The sequence below is a fragment of the Helianthus annuus genome, chromosome 4 (genome assembly GCF_002127325.2).
Source record: "Helianthus annuus cultivar XRQ/B chromosome 4, HanXRQr2.0-SUNRISE, whole genome shotgun sequence".
In the NCBI taxonomy this organism is placed as follows: domain Eukaryota; kingdom Viridiplantae; phylum Streptophyta; class Magnoliopsida; order Asterales; family Asteraceae; genus Helianthus; species Helianthus annuus.
In genome coordinates this window covers 226,492-246,333 of record NC_035436.2, presented here as the reverse complement: position 1 = coordinate 246,333, position 19,842 = coordinate 226,492, and the positions used below count along the sequence as shown (strand labels likewise).

General features: G+C 39.1%; 2 protein-coding genes and 1 long non-coding RNA gene across 7 annotated transcripts; 2 read left to right on the top strand and 1 right to left on the bottom strand.

Annotated features, from left to right (window-relative positions):
• Positions 1-3,651: 3,651 nt before the first annotated feature.
• Positions 3,652-5,666, top strand: LOC110935429. The gene is made up of 4 exons (XR_002589097.2): positions 3,652-4,119; positions 4,202-4,464; positions 5,105-5,177; positions 5,610-5,666. It is a non-coding gene; the product is annotated as an uncharacterized LOC110935429 (long non-coding RNA).
• Positions 5,667-10,289: 4,623 nt separating this feature from the next.
• LOC110935428 lies at positions 10,290-12,200 on the top strand. Its single transcript, XM_022177812.2, has 3 exons — positions 10,290-11,467; positions 11,574-11,779; positions 11,847-12,200. Exons 1-3 carry the CDS (start codon positions 10,654-10,656, stop codon positions 12,090-12,092), a joined length of 1,266 nt encoding a protein of 421 aa, XP_022033504.1. The 5' UTR covers positions 10,290-10,653; the 3' UTR covers positions 12,093-12,200.
• Positions 12,201-13,499: 1,299 nt separating this feature from the next.
• On the bottom strand, positions 13,500-18,028 carry LOC110935427 (coatomer subunit beta-1). Of its 5 annotated transcripts, none has more exons than XM_022177808.2 (6): positions 17,866-18,028; positions 15,431-17,481; positions 14,772-15,281; positions 14,419-14,504; positions 13,785-13,998; positions 13,500-13,697 (listed from the first exon to the last, which is right to left on the bottom strand). In XM_022177808.2, the coding sequence occupies exons 2-5, from the start codon at positions 17,474-17,476 to the stop codon at positions 13,794-13,796; spliced, it is 2,847 nt and encodes a 948-aa protein (XP_022033500.1). In that variant the 5' UTR covers positions 17,477-17,481; positions 17,866-18,028; the 3' UTR covers positions 13,500-13,697; positions 13,785-13,793. The 5 variants fall into 5 exon arrangements, with proteins under 5 accessions (XP_022033500.1, XP_022033501.1, XP_022033502.1 ...); XM_022177809.2 differs by having other exon boundaries at positions 15,431-17,498; positions 17,866-18,006; XM_022177810.2 differs by having other exon boundaries at positions 15,431-17,494; positions 17,866-17,984.
• Between the last annotated feature and the right edge of the window lie 1,814 nt (positions 18,029-19,842).

Here is a 19,842-nt window from a genome sequence, read left to right as displayed (position 1 = left end):
CGCCGAAGACGAGGCGGAAGTGGCATGTCCGAAGCATGGTGGATACGCCGCTGGTACTTCCTATATATAAGCATTTCTGGCATGCTACTGAACCTTAGTAACACGCGCTAAGTGAAGTTCATAGTTTTGTAGGCTCGGGTTGAAGTTGTGGAAATCTATTTGGTGAAAGTTGTGGAGAAATCTATTGGTTGTGGTTAACAAGCATGACACCGATGACGAGGGGGACGTGGCATGATCGAAGCATGGTGGATATGCCACTTGTAGTTCCTATATATAAGTGCTTCTGTCATGTTGCCGAACTTTCGTAGCACGTGCCATGTGGGAATGCGGTGATGCTAACACTAATCTAAGTGAAACTATTGAATCTATTGACTCTATGTGAAACTATTGAATCTATGGGAATCTATTGAATATATTGGAATCTATGTGAATCTATGATGATGATGATGATGATGATGAGTGCGTTTTACGACACGTAACATGACACCGAGTACGAGGCAGAAACGATGTGTCCGAAGCGTGGTGGATACGCTGCTGGTACTTCCGATATATAAGCGTTTCTGACATGTTGCCAAACTTCGTACAACGTGCCATGCGAAGGTCGTGGGTTTGTAGTGTTGGATCTATTGAAAACTATCGGGTCAATCTAAGTGTGTGTTGTTATGATTGGCAATTGCGACACGTAACATGACACCGAGTACGGGGTAGAAGCGACGTGCCCGAAGCGTGGTGGATACGCCGCTGGTACTTCCTATATATAAGCGTTTCTGACATGATGCCAAACTTCGTACAACGTGCCATACGAAGGTCGTGGGTTTGCGGTATCTATGTGAATCTCGTGAATCTTGTTGAGTCTTTAGTCTATCATGTGTGAATCTATATTGTGAGTCATCGTGAATCTAGATTTATACGATCCTCTTGTTGGATCTTTAGGATGTCTTCTCGAAAGCTATCCAACACTCTCAAGAGATCCAGGGAGAAGTCTCTAGAAAAAAATGATGTATTTCATGGCCGACCAGATCGCTCGAGTCGTGCCAAAGATCGTCTCTGAGATCCAGGGATCGAACACTCCTCCATCCTCTGTGGATTCGAAGGCCGAGAAGCAAAAGTCTACTAAGTTCAGCTACAAGCATTTCGTCTCTTGCAACCCTAAGCCTTTCATGGGGAGCGATGGGGTGACTGCTATGCTCGAGTGGTTCGACAACATCAAAGTTACCTTCATTAACAGCGAGTGCCTAGATCATTTAAAGACTAGGAGTGCGACTGAAATGTTTCAAGGCAGAGCGTTGGAGTGGTGGTCGAATGAGAGAAACATCTGTTCTAATGAAGAAGCCTATGCTCTTCCATGGACCGAGGTGCGTGAACTAATGATGCTTGAGTTCTGCCCTCCCCATGAACAATTGAAGCTTGAAGAACAGTTTTGGCACTTTGGTGATGAAAATCTGGCTTATACTACTCGTTTTAAGCAGCTTAGTTTGATCGTTCCTCACTTGGTTTCTACTCCCAAGCGGATGATAACCAAGTACACCAATGGTCTACCTCCTGCTATGCGTGATTCTATTGAAGCAGCTCAGCTTGAAACTATTGAGGAAGTCTACCATCTTGTAGCTAGTCTCAACAACAATCGTGTGCGTGATAAGCAGTTTGCTAACTCTACCTCTTCCAAGTCTGCACATCAAGTTACTCAGCAGCTAAGTGGCAGCAAGAACAAGAGGCGAAAGTCTTAGGGTTCAGGATGCAATGCTATTGTTCCTGTTGTAAACCCTGCTGCTAAACCTGCTACTGCTGCTCCAAACACTGCTATTCCCGAAGTTAAGAAACAGTACACTGGGTCTCACCCCAAGTGTGCGACTTGCAACTATCATCATCCTGCTAATTCTGCATGTCGTCTGTGCACCAACTGCAATCGCTATGGTCACACGACCCCTTATTGCCGTTAAACTAACCTGACCCAGCAAGCTCAACAAGCCCCAACTCAGGCAGCTTTACCAGCACCTCCAGCTCCCCTGCAGAATCCAAGGCCAATCAATGTTGTTCGGGCATGCTACAAGTGTGGAGATACTACTCACCTCCGTAACCAGTGTCCTCAGCTGAACAAGGACCAGCAGCCAGCCGCTCATGGACGAGCGTTCAACCTTAACGCTAATCAGGCTCGAAATGACATTGATGTTTTCAATGGTACGTTTCTTGTGAATAACCTTTATGCTTCGATTCTATTTGATACTAGTGCCGATAGAAGTTTTGTGTCCGTGGAATTTGAGTCCTTGATAAACTGTACACGCTCCAAGTTACCTGAGCCATTCTCTGTTGAGGTCGCCAACGGTATGTCGATTCTTGTTAATTCTATTTTGGGTGATTGTTCCCTGATTCTTAACGATCACGTCTTTTCTATTGATCTAATACCCATGCAATTGGGTAGTTTTGATGTCATTATCGGTATGGATTGGTTGCGTAAGAATCATGCCGAGATTGCTTGGCACGAGAAGTTTGTTCATCTACCTCTTCCGCCCGGTGATATTTTGCACGTCTATGGAGACCGACCTTCGAAAGGACTAAGGCTGATGTCATGCACTCAAGTGAATAGGTGCTTACGTAAACAGAACTTTGCTTTCTTGGCTCACATAGTGGAACAAAAGGGCAAAGGAAAGAACATAAGCGATGTTCCAGTAGTGTGTGATATCCCTGATGTCTTTCCTGAGGATTTACCCGACATTCCTCCTCTTAGATCCGTTGACTTTTGTATTGATCTCGTACCTGGTGCGACTCCTGTTGCCAGGGCTCCTTATCGTCTTGAACCTTCCGAGATGCAAGAATTATCCAGCCAACTACAAGAATTGCTCGACAAGGGATTCATTCCTCCAAGTACCTCTCCGTGGGGTGCTCCCGTACTGTTCGTCAAGAAGAAAGATGGTTCGTTTCGTATGTGTATTGACTACCGAGAACTCAATAAGTTTACCGTGAAGAATCGTTATCCTCTTCCTCGTATTGATGATCTATTTGACCAACTGCAAGGCGCGTCCTGTTTCTCTAAAATTGATCTTCGTTCTGGTTATCATCAGCTTCGTGTATTCGAGGATGATGTACCCAAAACCGCATTTCGTACTCGTTGTGGAAACTACGAGTTCGTAGTCATGCCTTTTGGACTGACCAACGCACCCGTTGTGTTCATGGACCTTGTGAATCGTGTGTGTAAACCCTATCTGGATCGTTTTGTGATAGTATTTATTGATGATATTCTCATTTACTCTAAGTCTAAGGCCGATCATGTAACGCCTCGTATTTCTGTAATTATATTTTTAGGAAATTACATGTTCGCTTTTTATTTATTTATCTATTTGTTTGAAACACAGTTGAAATCCGATCGAAAAACGGTAAAAAAAATGGAAAACTACGCATTTTACGCACCTTTAACGCGACTGACAAGTGAATGCAAACTGTATTGAACACCGACATTATTTCGCGTATTTTTTTTTAAACTTTAAAATATTATCACACGACACTCTACGTCGATCGGGTTGTGAAAACGGGTTCATAGGAATTACGGGCCACTTAAACGCTAGAACTGGCTTGCGGGCCTGGAGCACAAGCCCATATTTCAATTTAGTGTAAAACCCCCTTTTAAAAGAAATGACCTAACCCTAATCCTTCTCTTATGTTCAGCCGTACCATTCATGTTTCCCTTAGAACTTGTGTTTGCAACTCAAAACACCCATACACAAAAGCTTCAGATGAAACAGAACATCAACCATCATCTTCTTACCCTCCTCCCCTCTTTGACCGACCGGCCGACCAACCCCCCCCCCCTTTTTCTCCCCGTTAAACAACAACAGCAGCACCACCACCAGTGGTGGCGGTGCTCAGCGGTGGCAAAGGACCAAGAGAGAGATAGAGAGAGAGGGTGAATGCGAGAGAGAGAGACGCAGAAGAAGACGACGGCAACGCCGTCATCTACGTCGGCGGCAGAAGTCTTCCAACCCCGTGTCGGTTCGATTTCGGTGGTTGTTTCGAGTCTTGTTTCGGGTCAGCTTAGTTCCGACAGTCCAGATTTCGGGATTTTGCACAGGTTCGGGTTGTTTCAGCTTTGGCTCTGGTTCGAGACTCGCATCACAGCCGATTCAGGTTAGAATCTGGTTCCATTCGATTCAAGTTTCATTCGTTTGATTTACGGTTCGATATTTTAAATTTGAGGACTCTGGTTCAGGTTCGGTTTCGTTCAGATTTGGTTGAGTTTTGTCGGGTCAAGGCTGATTAAAGAGTCAACACTAGTCCGTTTCGTGGTCGAGTCAACGACTTCGGTTTTGAGTCAGTCAACATACAGTCAACCCCGGTCTGCATGGTCAAACCTGGTCAACCTACGGTCAAACAATCAGCGGGCCTTTCAGTTAAGCCTCGGTTCGGGTCACTCCAGTTTCGGCCTGGTCAACTCAGTCAAACTGAGGTCAAACTCAGTCAACTCACGGATCGGTATACTTTATCATCGCAAATTTCTTTACGTTATTTATACGAACTTATAACCATTGGTGATGAAACTTTATATATCTACATACCTTGTTAACGAAATTATATATATATTTTGTATGTTAAATAACACAAGTTACATATTTTGAATGCTTTTGGCAAAGATAATCTACTTGCACACATACTTAGTATGTTGTTGACGAAAGTTATATTATTATTGAAATTATTGGATTGAGTTTTGGCAATTTTAATCGACACCTTGATTGTCGGGATCGTCAAAAAACAGAGGAAACTCTGCCTGATTTTCGTCAAATATAAATACATTTATCATGTTTTTCGTCAAAATGTAAATACATTTATTATGCCTTTCGTAAAAAAAAATATAAATATAACTATTAGACTTTCGTCTAGTATATATATATATATATATATATATATATATATATATATATATATATATATATTATTCGTCATAACAAATAAAAATATTTAGTTATTATTTTGACAACACTTCTATAACACTTTCAACGAGTTAAAGTTAGAATTGCCACATAAACCATGTTAAATATGTACGTACATCTTAACTCCGATATGTATCCTCCGTCATAATCTTCGTTTACTCATGCACCCTCGTTTGCCCATATAGGGTGACCTCGGTGTTCCGTCCTCCTATCTCATCAACTCGTCATACTTGGATAATCGGAAGAAATTGCAATATTGTGAGTATACTCGTATTCCCCCTTTTACTTTTATCAATTTTGGGGTGTAACATGTTTATCTATCAACAAACTTACACATGAACATTTTGCTTAAACACATGAACATTCCTATAACATGCTTGTATACGTGATGGCTTGATACTTTAAACTTGGGTGAAACTTATGTGTTGGATTTATCATTAACTTCGTACGAGCCAAACCGTGACATATGTAGCGCTATAGGATTAACGACCCGCCCTTTATCATCGGTAATGTCATGAGCATATTGCGTTTCCTTGGTTTGATATGTTAGACACATGCCATGTTTAAATGTTTATCTTGAATCACATGCTTGCTATGAGGAATTGTTTAAAACTTATCTTTTGCTATGTATGTATCAAACTTGTATACTCGCCTTTGCTTTTGCATTGAATTATTTTAAACATGTTACAGGTTGATGAGGATGATGCTAAGAAAAGAAGTAGCGTTGATGCCTAGATACACATATAGACGTTAGGGTTTAATATGTTGTATCAATTTTGTTATGTTGTCATGTTATTTTGTTAAACTTGTTGTATTTGAATTTCTTGTAATGTTGACAATTTATCTTATGAGATGAAATCGGATTATTTAAATACTTGTCGCAATTATTAGCGTTATGATGTCTCGAGCAATCTTCACACTTCGTCTCATCCCGATGTTTCCGCCATTGGTTGGGGTGTGACAGATCATGCTCGTCATTTACGCTTGATGCTGGAACTCTTACGTGGTGAACGCTTGTATGCTAAATTTTCTAAGTGTGAGTTTTGGATCGATGAAGTGCAATTTCTTGGTCATGTCGTCATTAAGCAAGGTATTCATGTTGACCCGTCAAAAATCGAAGCTGTGAGGAATTGGAGTACGCCTAAGTCCGTTTCTGAGATTCGTTCTTTTCTAGGATTGGCTGGTTATTACCGCCGATTCATCTCGGACTTTTCAAAGATTGATGTACCTCTCACTTTGTTGACCCAAAAAGAGAGACCTTTTGCTTAGGGTCCCGAGCAAGAGGAATCCTTTCAGACTCTTAAGACCTTTTTGTGTAACGCTCCTGTACTTACCTTACCCGATGGGAATGACGACTTCGTAGTATATTGTGATGCCTCGAACCGTGGATTGGGTTGCGTGCTCATGCAGCGGGACAAGGTTATTGCTTATGCCTCTCGTCAACTCAAAGTACATGAGAAAAACTACACTATTCACGATCTGGAGCTTGGTGCAGTTGTATTTGCGTTAAAGATCTGGCGACACTACCTGTATGGTACGAAATGTGTGGTCTTCACCGACCATAAGAGCCTCCAACATATCTTTGACCAAAAGGCACCCGGACACGCTTTGCGTTCATTGGACACGTTCCGCACGCGCCTGACGTGTGCTTGGTAACACCTCACGCACATTAAACGATGTTTGTTAAGCATTCGTTAAACATCACATGTGTTATAAAAATGTTTTTTAAAACTAGAAATGTGTAACACACGAGAAACATTAGTCCGCCAAAGGTAAAAAAAAACTAATAATCTTCACTCTCGCGTACTCCTAATAAGTCTAGTGGTACATCCAACGCTTGCGCGTGGGAGCAACACTAGACCGAGGGGACTTGAAGAGGTATAGTATTTGATCCGACTTGAACGGCCATGAGTTATGAAGACATTAATTGCTTATCGTATTTATGTTATTATTTATTATTGTATACCAACCCACCAATGAGGCCCAACACAAAATAGCTTACACTACGCTTATTAGGTCGGGGGACTTGTATAGATAACCCTCACATCACTTTCAGGGCAGGACATGAGAGCCAACCACACTCTTTGTAGTTGTGATGGGAGATTCCTCCTGACAACCATCTCTCAAGTTCTAAACTCTCTTTTCTTTTCCTCTTATTGCAGAATCAATAAAAAGAACAAGGTATGATTCTTGGTATCTTTTAGAATACGGTTCAAATTATCATGTCATGTTTCTTCAACTTGTTATTTGTATTCCCTTTACATGTTTTGGTGTCAATGTTATTTTATTTTTTAAATGCAACCGATACAATAATAAAATAGTTTTATTGAATGGTAACTAAGTTTTCTAGTCGTTTTAAGTTTTTTTTTCTCTTAATTACTTAATTACCATCTGATGTTCGTGAAAATTTATAAAGATGTTGATTAACTTATAAATTTAAATGGAACAAAGTAGGGATGGGCTTTTTTTCCCAAATACCCGTACTCGTACCCGTACCTGTACCCGTACCGATTTTAGGTATTTGGTACATGTATCGGTACCCAGTTTTATTGATTTTGGTATTCGGTACTTTCGGTATTGGTACGAGTACGGGTACGGATAAAAACGGGTACTGGTACCGAATTTTATGTAGACCTTTAAAAGTTTCTTTTTGTATTATGTTTGATTTCATATTATGGTATTTATAGTACTCGTATTGATTTTACCTATATGGTACCCGTATCGTATTGGTACTCGTACCAATTTTACCTATGTGGTACTCATCTTATATTCGTACTCATGTCAATTTTACCTATTTAGTACTCGTAAAAGTGCTCAAAAACTAAATAAAAACAAAATGGTATCAATGCGGGTACTGTACCGAAAATACCCGTACCAGTACCCGTACTCGTACCCGTACCGTACCTATATATTTGGTACGGTATTTGGTACCCAGTTTTGTTCAAATTCGGTACCGGTATTTTCGGTACCGGTACGGGTATGGGTACGGGTACTGTACCAATTCCATCCCTAGAACAAACCATTATTACTATATTGTGATTAAATTATTTTTAATTAAATCTAAGTATGAGCTAGTAGCGAAAGATAATTATTTCACTAAATAATAAGTCTAAGTTGAAAATAAAATATTAAATAGTAAATGAAATTCAAATATATTATATTTTGATTATTTAATTATAATTTATTAGTATTTATAAAAGGATTTTACAAGATTATAACTTATGAAAGTAATTATGGGTGTGAAACTATTCTGGGGTGTTGTTAGTTGGGATGCGGGGTTCATCCGTAGTTTGGTTGTAAAAGGGCATCTTGTGCATGGATCTTATGAGTTATCTTCTAAATTTGCGGGACCCTTAATGCGAGCTCTTCTTGCTGTGCTCTTACATGGGTGTTGCTAAATTGTTGTTTGGCTTTAGGACGTGCCAGCCTGCGTTTGTTGGGAAAGTTGTTTCGCTTTTTGACAACGGCCTTCCGAGAGCGATCGAATATATTGTGGTCTGCGGGGGTCCGTTTTTTCGGATCTGCAAAGGAGGCTGACATCTCTTCCGACCTGTTTTGGGGGTTTGAGTTTATGTGCGGCTGAGGATGTATCTACATATGCTTTCATGGCCTCGAGGGCGTAATCTTGGAGTTTGCAGGACCACATTCCTCAGGATTGTGGTAGTATTGGGTTAAATTCTGATTATGTGTGTATGTTGGATTGCATGCACATGCCCTTTCCTTTGATCTTGACGGTTTCTCTAATAAGGACACCACCCCCTAAAGCCAATGATGCTTTGGCGAGTGTCCTATATAGTAAAACTGCCTAGAGTTTGGGAGAGAAGTTTGGTCTATTCCATTGTTAGAAAGTTGTGTTTGATTGTCTCCGGGCTCCTCATGCTCAAGATTTCCTAACAGTCTATATTGAATTGGTACTTAATATCTTTCGGTTCAAGAAGTTCGGTATCGTACCAGTAGGCCAGTACCATTTGCTTATCTCTGACCACGGGTTTCATATGAACAACATCGTTACCATACAACTTTTTTGGTTGATTTTTTTGGGTTATCTTTTAGTGTGTTTTTCTACATTTTCTTTTAATTCTTGTAAGCAGTTTCGTTCGCAATGCGCTCGTAGTGATTTAAAAAAACATATAAACACAGACTAAATAACAAAAGAAGTTTTAAACCTAATTATTTTGAAAGATAAAAAAGTGAGTTTCCTATAACAATTGAGAAATTAAATGAATTATTATTAGGATTGAAGGGGTGCTCCCCAAAATGGGAGTGGTAAATTTTTTCTCTAGCCAATAATGACATGTCATGTCAACTCACCCCTTCACTCACTATTTACACTCAATCATTGGGCTATAGGGTGTGGGGGTCATGATTGGGTCATGATTTGCCACATAGGCCCATTATTCATGCCCTATACCACCCCCCTAGTTAAATCACGATGGTTCGCGTGAATTAAACCACGGCAACCACGTCCCCCTTTTTCCATTATTCACGCAAACCCTAACCCCCAACATCAAGAAGAACAATCGCAGCAACAAATTCTTTTCCTTTGTTTGTGATAATCAAATTTCACAAGAGAAGAATAGCAGATATTTTGTTCCACAGGTACTTGTTTGGCAATTTGGTCGGGTTAACAACAACGAGTAGTTTTTTTTCTTAATTTATAATATGTAGTTTAAATTTGGATGTTATTTTTTTATTAATTTGAATGTTATGTAGTTTATTACTAAATTTATTTAATTTTATTTGTTGTTTATTTAAAATAAATAAAATACATTTCATACAAAAAAGGGGTGGATAGTGGTTTGGGTCATGACCACACCCTTAGGATAGTGATTTTAAATGGTGAACTAGAGGGCGATGACATGGCGCTGACGTAGAGGCTCATGGTGGTCATGAGGGTCATGACCACACCCTATAGCCTTAGGGGTGCTCAAACATATAGAGAGTGGTAAACAATTTATTTAAAAAAATAAAAAATAAATGTGTGATTAGTTGGAAGGGGTGGGGCCCACCATTAACCCCCTCTCTCTCCTCTATCTCTTCTTTTCCCCACTTCGGTGAGTATTCACCAAGAAACTCACTCCCCATTCACTTATTGAAGACCGACGCCTCCTTCCCGTGCGGTAATCTTGGGTCACCGAAGGTGCCCCTTCCACCTTTTTTTTTTTTTTTTTTTGTAAAGTTTGATGATGACTTATCGAGAAGGGTGTGTTTTAGAAACATGGATACTAGTAAAGGTTATGTATTCTAGTTGTAGTAAAATGAAAAGTTTTTAAAATAGTGGATGTATTTTGGCGGGCCTGTGTTTGGACTTTGGGGATAGTAAAGAAAGAGGGGTAGTGGGTGTTCTGACAATATTCTCTCCTCCTCTGTACGGGCGCTCTCTCTCTCTCTCTCTCTTTTTTATCAATTTTTATTTTTATTTGTGGTCATTTCTCACTAGAACCTAATGCTGCTGGATCAGTTATAACAGCAGCTCAAGATCATCGATCGAGTGGATCATTCATTGTTAGGGTGCTGGTTTCTTTTGTTTTTCCGGGCATTCATGCTTAAGAGGGAGGGTTCCTTTGTTTTACCCCACGGATTAACATCTGTTTGTTAAGAGGGAGGGTGAAAGGGGGTCAGATCTACTCTATTCATTAAGTCTTTTTTTTTCTTTTTTCAAATCTGGGTTTTTCTTTTAAACCCTAAAAAAGAAAGAAAAAGAAGATATTTAATTACTGGTTGTTTGAATTGAATGGAGTTTCTTAAAATGAACAAGTTGAGGAGAAAGGGGCTTAAAGCCGACAGGGAGGCTGAGGAGCTCATCATCAAGAAAGAGAAGGAGGATGCGAATGGTGAGTTGGGGAAGGCGGTGGATGGTGATGAGGAGGAGGAGGACGATGATGATTTCATAATGAATGAGGTGAAGAGGAGGTTGAAGGAGCTCAGAAGAAACAGTTTTATGGTGCTCATTCCGGAAGAAGAAGCATGCGGCGAAGAAGAAGAGGAAGAAATGGAAATGGAAATGGAGGAGGGTGAAGGAGGCAGCTCCAACGAGTGGAGAGATGTGGAAGAAGAAGGGCGACGCTTGTGGTCTTGTTTTGGTGCCTTCTATGATAAGTACTGCGACCGCATGCTCTTCTTTGATCGTCTGCTCCTCAAGCAAATTATTGCTTCTTCTTCTTCAAACAATAATAATAATCCCTCACCACCTGTCTCCAAGAAGTTCACATCCCCCCTTCGGTGTCTCTCTTTGAAAAAAACCCAACTTCCTCCTCCTCAAGATGATGCAGCAGTAGAAGAGAATGATCCCTATCTGGATCTTGAGACTTCATACGTCTCTCATCTCTGCTTGAGCTGGGAGGCACTCCACTGCCAGTATACGCAGCTAGCTTGTACTCAATCTGATGATAAATGTTACAACCACAGTGCCCAGCAGTTCCAGCAGTTTCAGGTTTTGCTGCACCGCTTTATCGAAAATGAACCTTTCCAGCCCGGCCCCAGGCCCCAAATTTATGCTCACTCCAGAATTTCCTTTCCCAAACTTCTGCAGGTTCCAAATATATCAGGTAACCCCAACCCCAACCCAGATAGATGCCCTGATTCCACACTGACGTTTTTTAAACCGTATTTGGGAATAAGTTGTTTTCAGTAGTTCTAACACACAACTGGCAGGTCAAGAGATGACAGAAGAGGAATCGGATATGTTGGTGCGCGCTCCAGACCTTATCAGAATAATCGAAAGCTCGATTCTTACTTTCCAGATGTTCATAAAGATGGACAAGAAGAAGAAGCCAAATGGTGTCCGGCATCTGTTTGGAGGTCAAGGCCAGAACCAGATGGCTACCCCTCTTCAGCAGGTTCAGTCTTCACTGGACAAGGTAAGAAAGAAAGAAAAGAAACAGCAGTTTTTCAGGATTTGTTTAAAGTTGATTTGTTGTTATGCAGAGGAAGGTGAAGTTGAAGGAGCTGTGGAAGAGGAGGAAAGGGGGGAAGAAGAACGAGTGGCCTGCAACACAAGAGGAGGTGGAGTTGTTACTTGGACTGATAGATGTGAAGGTGATGGGCAGGGTGCTGAGGATGGTGAAGATCAGCAAAGAGCAATTGTTTTGGAGTGAAGAAAAGATGAAGAAGCTAGATTTTGTATCTGCAAAACTACAAAGGGATCCATCTCCCATTCTTTTCCCTTGTTGATCATGTACTTACTGCTTGTGTTCAAATTCAACTTTATAACAAACAAACGGGGATTTTCTTTTGCTATTCCATCCATATTGCTCCCTCCTTCCCCATGTTTCATTTTCTTCTCTTTTGCTGTCACTTTTTTTTTACATACTTGCCAAAGTTCATTTTACAGTTATAGCCATGATGCCATCTGGGCCACATGTCACCTTGCGTTCCATTAACGTATTCCTAATTCATTGTCTACAGGATCCGCATTTGCATATCACACTTTTGCTCATGTATTACCGCTTCTTGGTGGTTTGATAGAGAGAGAGAGATCTCGTGTATCAAACGTATTGATCGTGTAAAGTATGGTTGCTATAAATACGTGATTCTGCTAATACTCATTTAATTAGATATGTATCCAATACTTGTATATAGAGAGATCCCAATGCTTGCTTTTGTTGAAGCAACTGAAGTAATATGTATATATAAAGTGTTGTTGCCGTTCAAAAAAAGATATGTAAGGGTATTCGGATGACTAGATTAATCAACGACTGTGGTTGGTTTATGACGTCCCAATTAACTACTCATTAAGTCATGATAGGAATGACATTATAGCCTTTTGTCCGGTTAATAGACGAGTAACACTTGTAAATGGTCAATGGCTAGGGGTTGCTGACATAAGAGGAGGAGAACTTTGGTGTTCTACATACCACTATATTTTTAAGGATGGTCATATTTCAAACATCTCTATGCTAGTGGATTGCTAAAGATGGATAATATCTACATTTGGATACATACTACGTATTTCGCATAGGGATAAGTTCACAAAGTTGTAACTAAAGACTTGTAACAAGGGTTGTATTGTCCAGCCAACAATAGTGACTTACATTTGAAATGACACCAGCTGCATGAGTTGTTAGGCTAAAAGTCAAGAAATGTTAAAATCAGAGTCAAAACTTAAGATATGTAACATTGGTGGCGAAATTTGTATTTGTGTACATTCGGAGGACTTGTATATATATTTGTGGCAAAAGAAGGCAAAGACTCGAGTTCTTGAAAATAATTTATTAAAAGCCATCAAGCGATATGAAACGTTTTAATAGCTGAAGAAGACTTGTTTCTACAACTCTGAGTCACTAGAAACACAACAAAAAAAAAATAAAGTTTAATGTTGCTACATTCTAATTCATTGGAAGAGTGAGGTCATCACTTGCACAAAGTCCATGGAACTTAAAAGGGAGGAAATTGCCTATTTTTATGTGTTTGTTGTATTTCATTCGACTTAATAAATGCCCCCACCAATTGGTGAATGAAGGAAAAAAAAACATAAATTAGTAGCTATATAGGACCTATGAACTAAAGACTATTGGAAAAGAATATAAGATTTTCAATATCAATCCTTGTAGTAAGTAAACAACTAACAACATAAGCTTCTTAGATCAAACAAAAACAGTAAATATCATATGCAAAAAAACAGTAAATATCATAAGTGATTAACAAAAGCGTTATTTAAATAAAGACTCTACAGCTGCAACAAAATAGCAAACAACTTGTCTTAAAGTCCAAATACAAAAATATACCATTATTATTCTTCTTCCGTATGTGACAAACAAGTCCTCTTACATTCCAAACCTGACAAGATGGAAAAGAAAATAAATTTTAATAAAAGTAAAAGTTCAACGTCTTTTCAACCTGACTTGACTTGACTAAAAGGTTTACCAAATTTGATCAGGCACCTCCCTTCTGCTTAAGGGTGATTTTGTCTCCCAAGCTTAGAGCAATCCCCTGTGTTTTGCTCCTAATACGTATATATCCACTAAGCTTCCCATCTCCTTGCTTCTCTATGCTCAAATTTACCAACGCGTCCTCTCCAAATACACTCTTTGCATATAAGTTGGCAGCCAGGAACCCACAATCACCTTCTAGTGCAGACCTACCCATCCCAAATATTCAATTTATTATTGCTCTTCACGAAGGATCATAAGAAAAGATAATAGAAAACTTCAGAGAAAATCACTCGTAAACAACTAGTTTTCTTATTCTTTTTATTGTTATTGATCTTTGCCAAAAAAGAGCATGTAATATGTTACTCATATACTAACATATAATATACCTCGTATCAGATACATATATGTAACTTTGCGAGCTACATATACACAGCTTTGTGAACTACGTATATTTTTTAATTATTTTTACGATACTAACCTTATATTAAAAAAGAAATGAGAATTAAACTAAAAACCCTCTTCTGAAATGAACCTCCCCTCCCCTCCCCCCCCCCCCCCCCCCCCTCTCTCTCTCTCTCTATATATATATATATGAAGTTGGTTACTGGTACAGATAAGTTACTTACGGTGCAGTGAGGCACTTCATGTTGGTGGATTTGATAATATGTTCAAGGAATTCTTTCTCATCTTGAATTACAGTGTTGACAGCAACCTGGTTGTAATTAGCACATTAAACAAGATAAGGAGCAAATAACACAAGAGCAAACTATTTTTCATGAGTTAAGACATGATTTGTATTGAATAAAAGTGACGAGATGAGTCCAATACACGCTTTAACTTTACTTGTGAATATGCATAACACATCCAATTAACATTTATAACATGAACATCATTACAAGTGCCAAAGTGCGTCTACTAATGACCAACCCATTTTGGCACCTCTAAAAAACCAGACATATAACAAGGAAGTATTTATTACCTTATTTTCCCATTCAAACTCGGCCCACATAGTTCTGAAAGCCGCGTCACTACAGACAGCTGGAGATATATAATCCATAATGTCAATATGAATATCATTGAGGACAATAACAGTACGCTCCATCACATTTGAAGTTTCATACACAATGTTCCCAAAAATCACCCCTGTCTCCGTTGATGACACCTTAATGTTTGCTTTTATCTGCTTGCTTGATTCAGGGGCAAGAGTATAGTTCTGTGGACGTTCTACAAGTTTAAGGTCACCCATTGTTGCCAATTCCAAACACAGATTCTGGAGAGTTTCTTTCGTTCGGTTGATAACGGTTACATCAAGCACAATATCATAGTGATTAACAGTGACATAAGCTTCAGCATACACTGGATCACTAAAACCTGTTAGTTGAAGAATACGGTTCAGTTTATTTGCATCATCTCCTTCCTTGACAAATTCCCCAGTGGCCCGTTTTAGATCATCTTGAACCTCATCCTCCAACTCAAGCTGACTCATTCCCTACAAAGTCGTCCATTAAACAAATGTGATTAAAATTAAGCATATCGCCATATTCATAAGAGGTATTAGCATTTCGTAATCATAAATGTGGATCGTATTTACAAATAGCAGCCACAAAAATAAACAACAAATAGCAAGAATGATCTTACCTTCCTGCTCTTCAAATGATAGAAGTCAATGAGATCATCAGGTTGTGCATGAGACACCTGAGCCTTTGCTTTAAGCTCCTCTGTTTCCCTCAGTTGTTTATCAGCAAGCATTTGAACAAAACTTTCACGGCAAGACTGCAGCCATATTTTCTTCATTTCTTCACCTGGATTGCAAAGCAATCTTATGCAAAGAACAATTCGGTCGTTAGAGTCATTATCAATCGGGTGTGGAAGAAATGAAGACTGCCCAAGTTGTAGCATTGACACAATAATCAGCAAAACTTGAGTCGATGCTTTATTAACTTCACTTTTTGACGGCTGAACCTCTGCCAAACGCAACACAAGTTTTGTCAATGTGCAAGCTACAACTGCCCCAAGGAAGAAATCACCAGTTAGAAGAAGAGATCTCAAATTCCCTGAAGTCAAAGTTGTGTTGACCACAGTAGGAGGTGAAAAAGCGGTTTCAGAAGCTGCACTTTGAGTTGCATAAGTGCCATCAGCAAGAATAGCTGGCCTTTTAGATGAAACGGTAATAGAGTTAACTTGTTGAGATTTCTTGGAAGAATCATTAGCATCTCCTTCTTCTGAAGCCATGTAAAATGGTAAGTCTCCAAGACACTGTTTTATAGTTGAAATCCCACTTTCAACTTCTGATAGTGAAAGACAGTACTCGCTGATTATCCAAAGAGCACAAGAACAAACACGTGCAGATCGAATTTGATAGAAAGTGTCTAACAACCTTGTTATAATCGAAACCCTTAACTTTGGATTTGTTTCAATAATTTCCCTTACAAAGACAGCGACATCCATTGCAGAAGCAACATTACTATCACCCAAGAAATCCATTAACAAATGCACAACTGTGCTTGCAACTTCAGGGAACTTAATAGCACACGAATGGATTGCTTGAATGAGCATTTGGCGATACTCACCATCTTTTTCTAGTTCTCCACTTTGAGTTTTTACAACTTCTTTCTTTAAAGTAAGAACGACTTCATTGATGTTTCGTGGAGTGATTAAATCAAGAACAATATCGAGTGTCTTTCTTCTAATATCATGATTAGGGCTTGAAAGAGCCCTGAGTATATCCATTATCATATCAACCATGATCTCCCTGTGAGAAATTTTCAGTTCGTTTAGACGATCAAGAACAATAAGTTTGACATTGTTGTCACTTTGAGAGAGTAGTAGCTGGCAGTAGGTATTGGCTGCAGCCTTAATTGCAGTAGGAGCAGATGATAAAGACACGAGTGTTCCAGCACATTCATAAATTACAGCAGCAGAAGGAACGCTTAATAGAGATATGATAATCTTGATATACTTGCCTTTTTCTCCTTTGTTTGCTCTACACACTTTACGAATCAACTCCAACACAACCATTTGAAGCAATTCTCCCCATTCAGACACTCGGTCAACATGGGTCAAAAGGTAATTAACAGCACGATCCTGTGCACATGTGAAAAGCATGAGAAAAGCATTTCTTTTGGCTGATTGATCTGCTTCTGTTGAGAGAACTTTCTCAATCATCTCTGGAGCATCAACTAGAAGCTGTTCACCCTGTGGAAGCTTGTAGATTGCCATTACAGCAAGGATTGCATTCCTTCTTATGTACGGATGGCGGTGTTCAAGATTAGCCAGTATAGATGGGATTAAGGGCTCAATAATCTCTGTCTCATTGAGACGACAAAGAAACCTTAGAGTAACACCACGAATGTATTCATTTGGATGTTGGAGATTGTTCCGCAGATTTTGGCAGATTAAAATCATCTCAGGCAATATCTTTCCTTTTGAGTCTGTTTTGTCAATGATCTCTAGATAAAGAAGCAGTAGCTTCTGGACAGTGTGATCCTCTGAAGGGAGAACATATCGGACAATAGTGATAAAAAGCTGTGGCAGGGTTTCCCCATTGAGTAAAAGCATAACTGCTTTTTTCATGGCATCGACTTTTGCAGCATCATCATGGCCTTCAAGAGCTTCCTTGATTTCATTGGCAAGAGCAGGGGTTCCTTTGTCAAAGTGGACAAGCAGAGAGCATGTTTTCTCCATCCCTTCTGAAACAAACAAACAACTTAACTTTTGGTAGTTAGATAGATCCAAGTAAAACAGTCATGAGATAAATCTTCTGGCTGGAAGTAGTAAACATATATGTACAGATCAATAGCATATGTGGTACATGTAATTGAAGTGGAACAATGAATAATCTATAGATCAACTGCACATAATTAAGGTTACAGCCAGATAATCCATTACCAACGCGGACGGATCAAGACTCATAGCATACAATAAGACCAAAAAAAAAAAAAATCTATTAGATCTGTACACATAGCAATGCCATCAAACCGAAATAGCAAATCAACAGAAGCGAATAGCGGATTCACAAAGAAAAAGACCTAATCTAACAGATGAGAATGAGAGATTGTGGTGGAGTCACTTACCTCAAGTGTTGTGGGAGAAATAACGGGATCTGGTGGATCGAGAAAAGGGGAGATGACACAAATCAGATCTCGTTCAACCAAAAATGCAACGTCAAAATTTCCCCTCCCTATATATAAGCCTCACACACCCGGCTCCCCTATTTGCATATTTTGTGCTCTAGACGTCTCGTACAGGTCTAGACGGACCCTGAATTAAAAGGATTCTGAACTAGGTGTCGGGCCATGAATTTAAGGGGTGTATACACCTAATACAGGTCGAGACGGGGGTGTCTTGGAGGGTGATGGTTTTTTTTAGTGAAGAATTGGGTGTTTTGATGAGTTAATTTGATGTGTTTTTGAAGAAAACTTGTATTTTTAACATTGTACAAATATTTATATTTTACTTTAAAAATAGAGTAAATTACAAGTTTTGTTCTTTATGTTTACATCAAATTACAGACGATGTTCTTTAGTGTAAAAGTTTACGAGTTTTGTCTTTAACGTTTCGAAATCATGCACGTTATGTCCTTTAGGCCAAATCCGGTTAGATTTTTTTGATTAAATCTGGTCATGTGCTTTGCACATGAGGGTATTATTGTCATTTCACCTTCTCAAGGTCTATTTTGTAAAAAAAATTTATTAAGGGACTATTTTGTAACAAACTAAAAAGTAAAAGGTTATATAATCCTTATCTCATCTGATCTCTCCCTATCTCTCTTATTAATCTCTCTCTACAGCAAACACAACTTAAAACCGACACCATTTCCGACCACAATGAACCAACCGATGTTTTTCGGCGATCCGAATCTCCTACATCTTCTGATTTAGCAAGATCTGTGATGAACAAGCATCATCCAACCGTTTTTATATTCCGTCTCTAACACCACCGGCGGTAGTTTTAAACCTGGTTCAATGTGTGGTTGTAGGAGCTCCGGCCATCCACCCAACCACCAGCCATCAACGCCAATCCGACACCATACAACGAAACCGCCACGACTGCCTTCTTATGTCAATAAATCCTTCTCCTTTCTCATCACTGGCGAACACTACTTCTCCGGCAACTATCTCTCACTCCGTCTCTAACACCACCGGCAAACCCAGATCTGGTGTTGGTGTTCATAGCCACTATTTTGATTATGAATTCATGTTTTTTAAGCTTCTTGAACTAAAGACTATGGTTTTCAATTTTCATCTTTTTGTTTAAAAGCATATATGCTCGGTCAACGAACTGTGTGCAAGATAAAATTGAGGATTTTGACTTCAATTTGTGGTTGTGTTGGTGTTTAGAGCCACCATTTTGATTCTGGAATGGGTTTAGTTTCTAACATAGGTTTTTAGCTTAATTTCAGAGTTTAATTTTGGGGTTTAATTCAGAAAGATGATGAACAGAGGTGTTTTTTGATTAATTATTATCCACAAAATCTTGTTGATTAATCAACTGATTTTGGCTATAGGTGTAGTTGAAATTTGTTTACCTTGATGTTGGGTGTGGTGTTGTATCATTCCTCCGTAAGTACAGATGCTATCTTGTATTAGGGTACCATATAATCACTTTAAAAATGTACTTTCAAAAAACCTTCTCGGTCCAGTTTGGCACGTTTTGACGATAACTCTATCCCAAGTGGTTAACTGTGTTTTCAGAAAAAAAAAACTAACTAACAAAGTTGTTCGGTTTTAGCAGTTGATGGTTGTTTTTTTTTTGGTGGTTTGAATAGTTTGTAATATAATTTCATAAAATGAATGCTATTATTACTTGGATTTAGTTTCTAACATAGGTTTTTAGCTTAATTTCATATAATTTGAATGTTGTTATTACTTTGGTTAGGGTTTTAGAGTTTAATTTTGGGGTTTAATTCAAAAAGATGATGAACAGAGGTGGATGGTGGTGAGTTTAATTTTGGGGTTTAATTCAGAAATTTTGACTTCAATTTTGGGGTTTACAGTCACCATTTAGTTACAAAGGTATAGTGGTGGTTGTGATTAAGGTTGACGGGAATG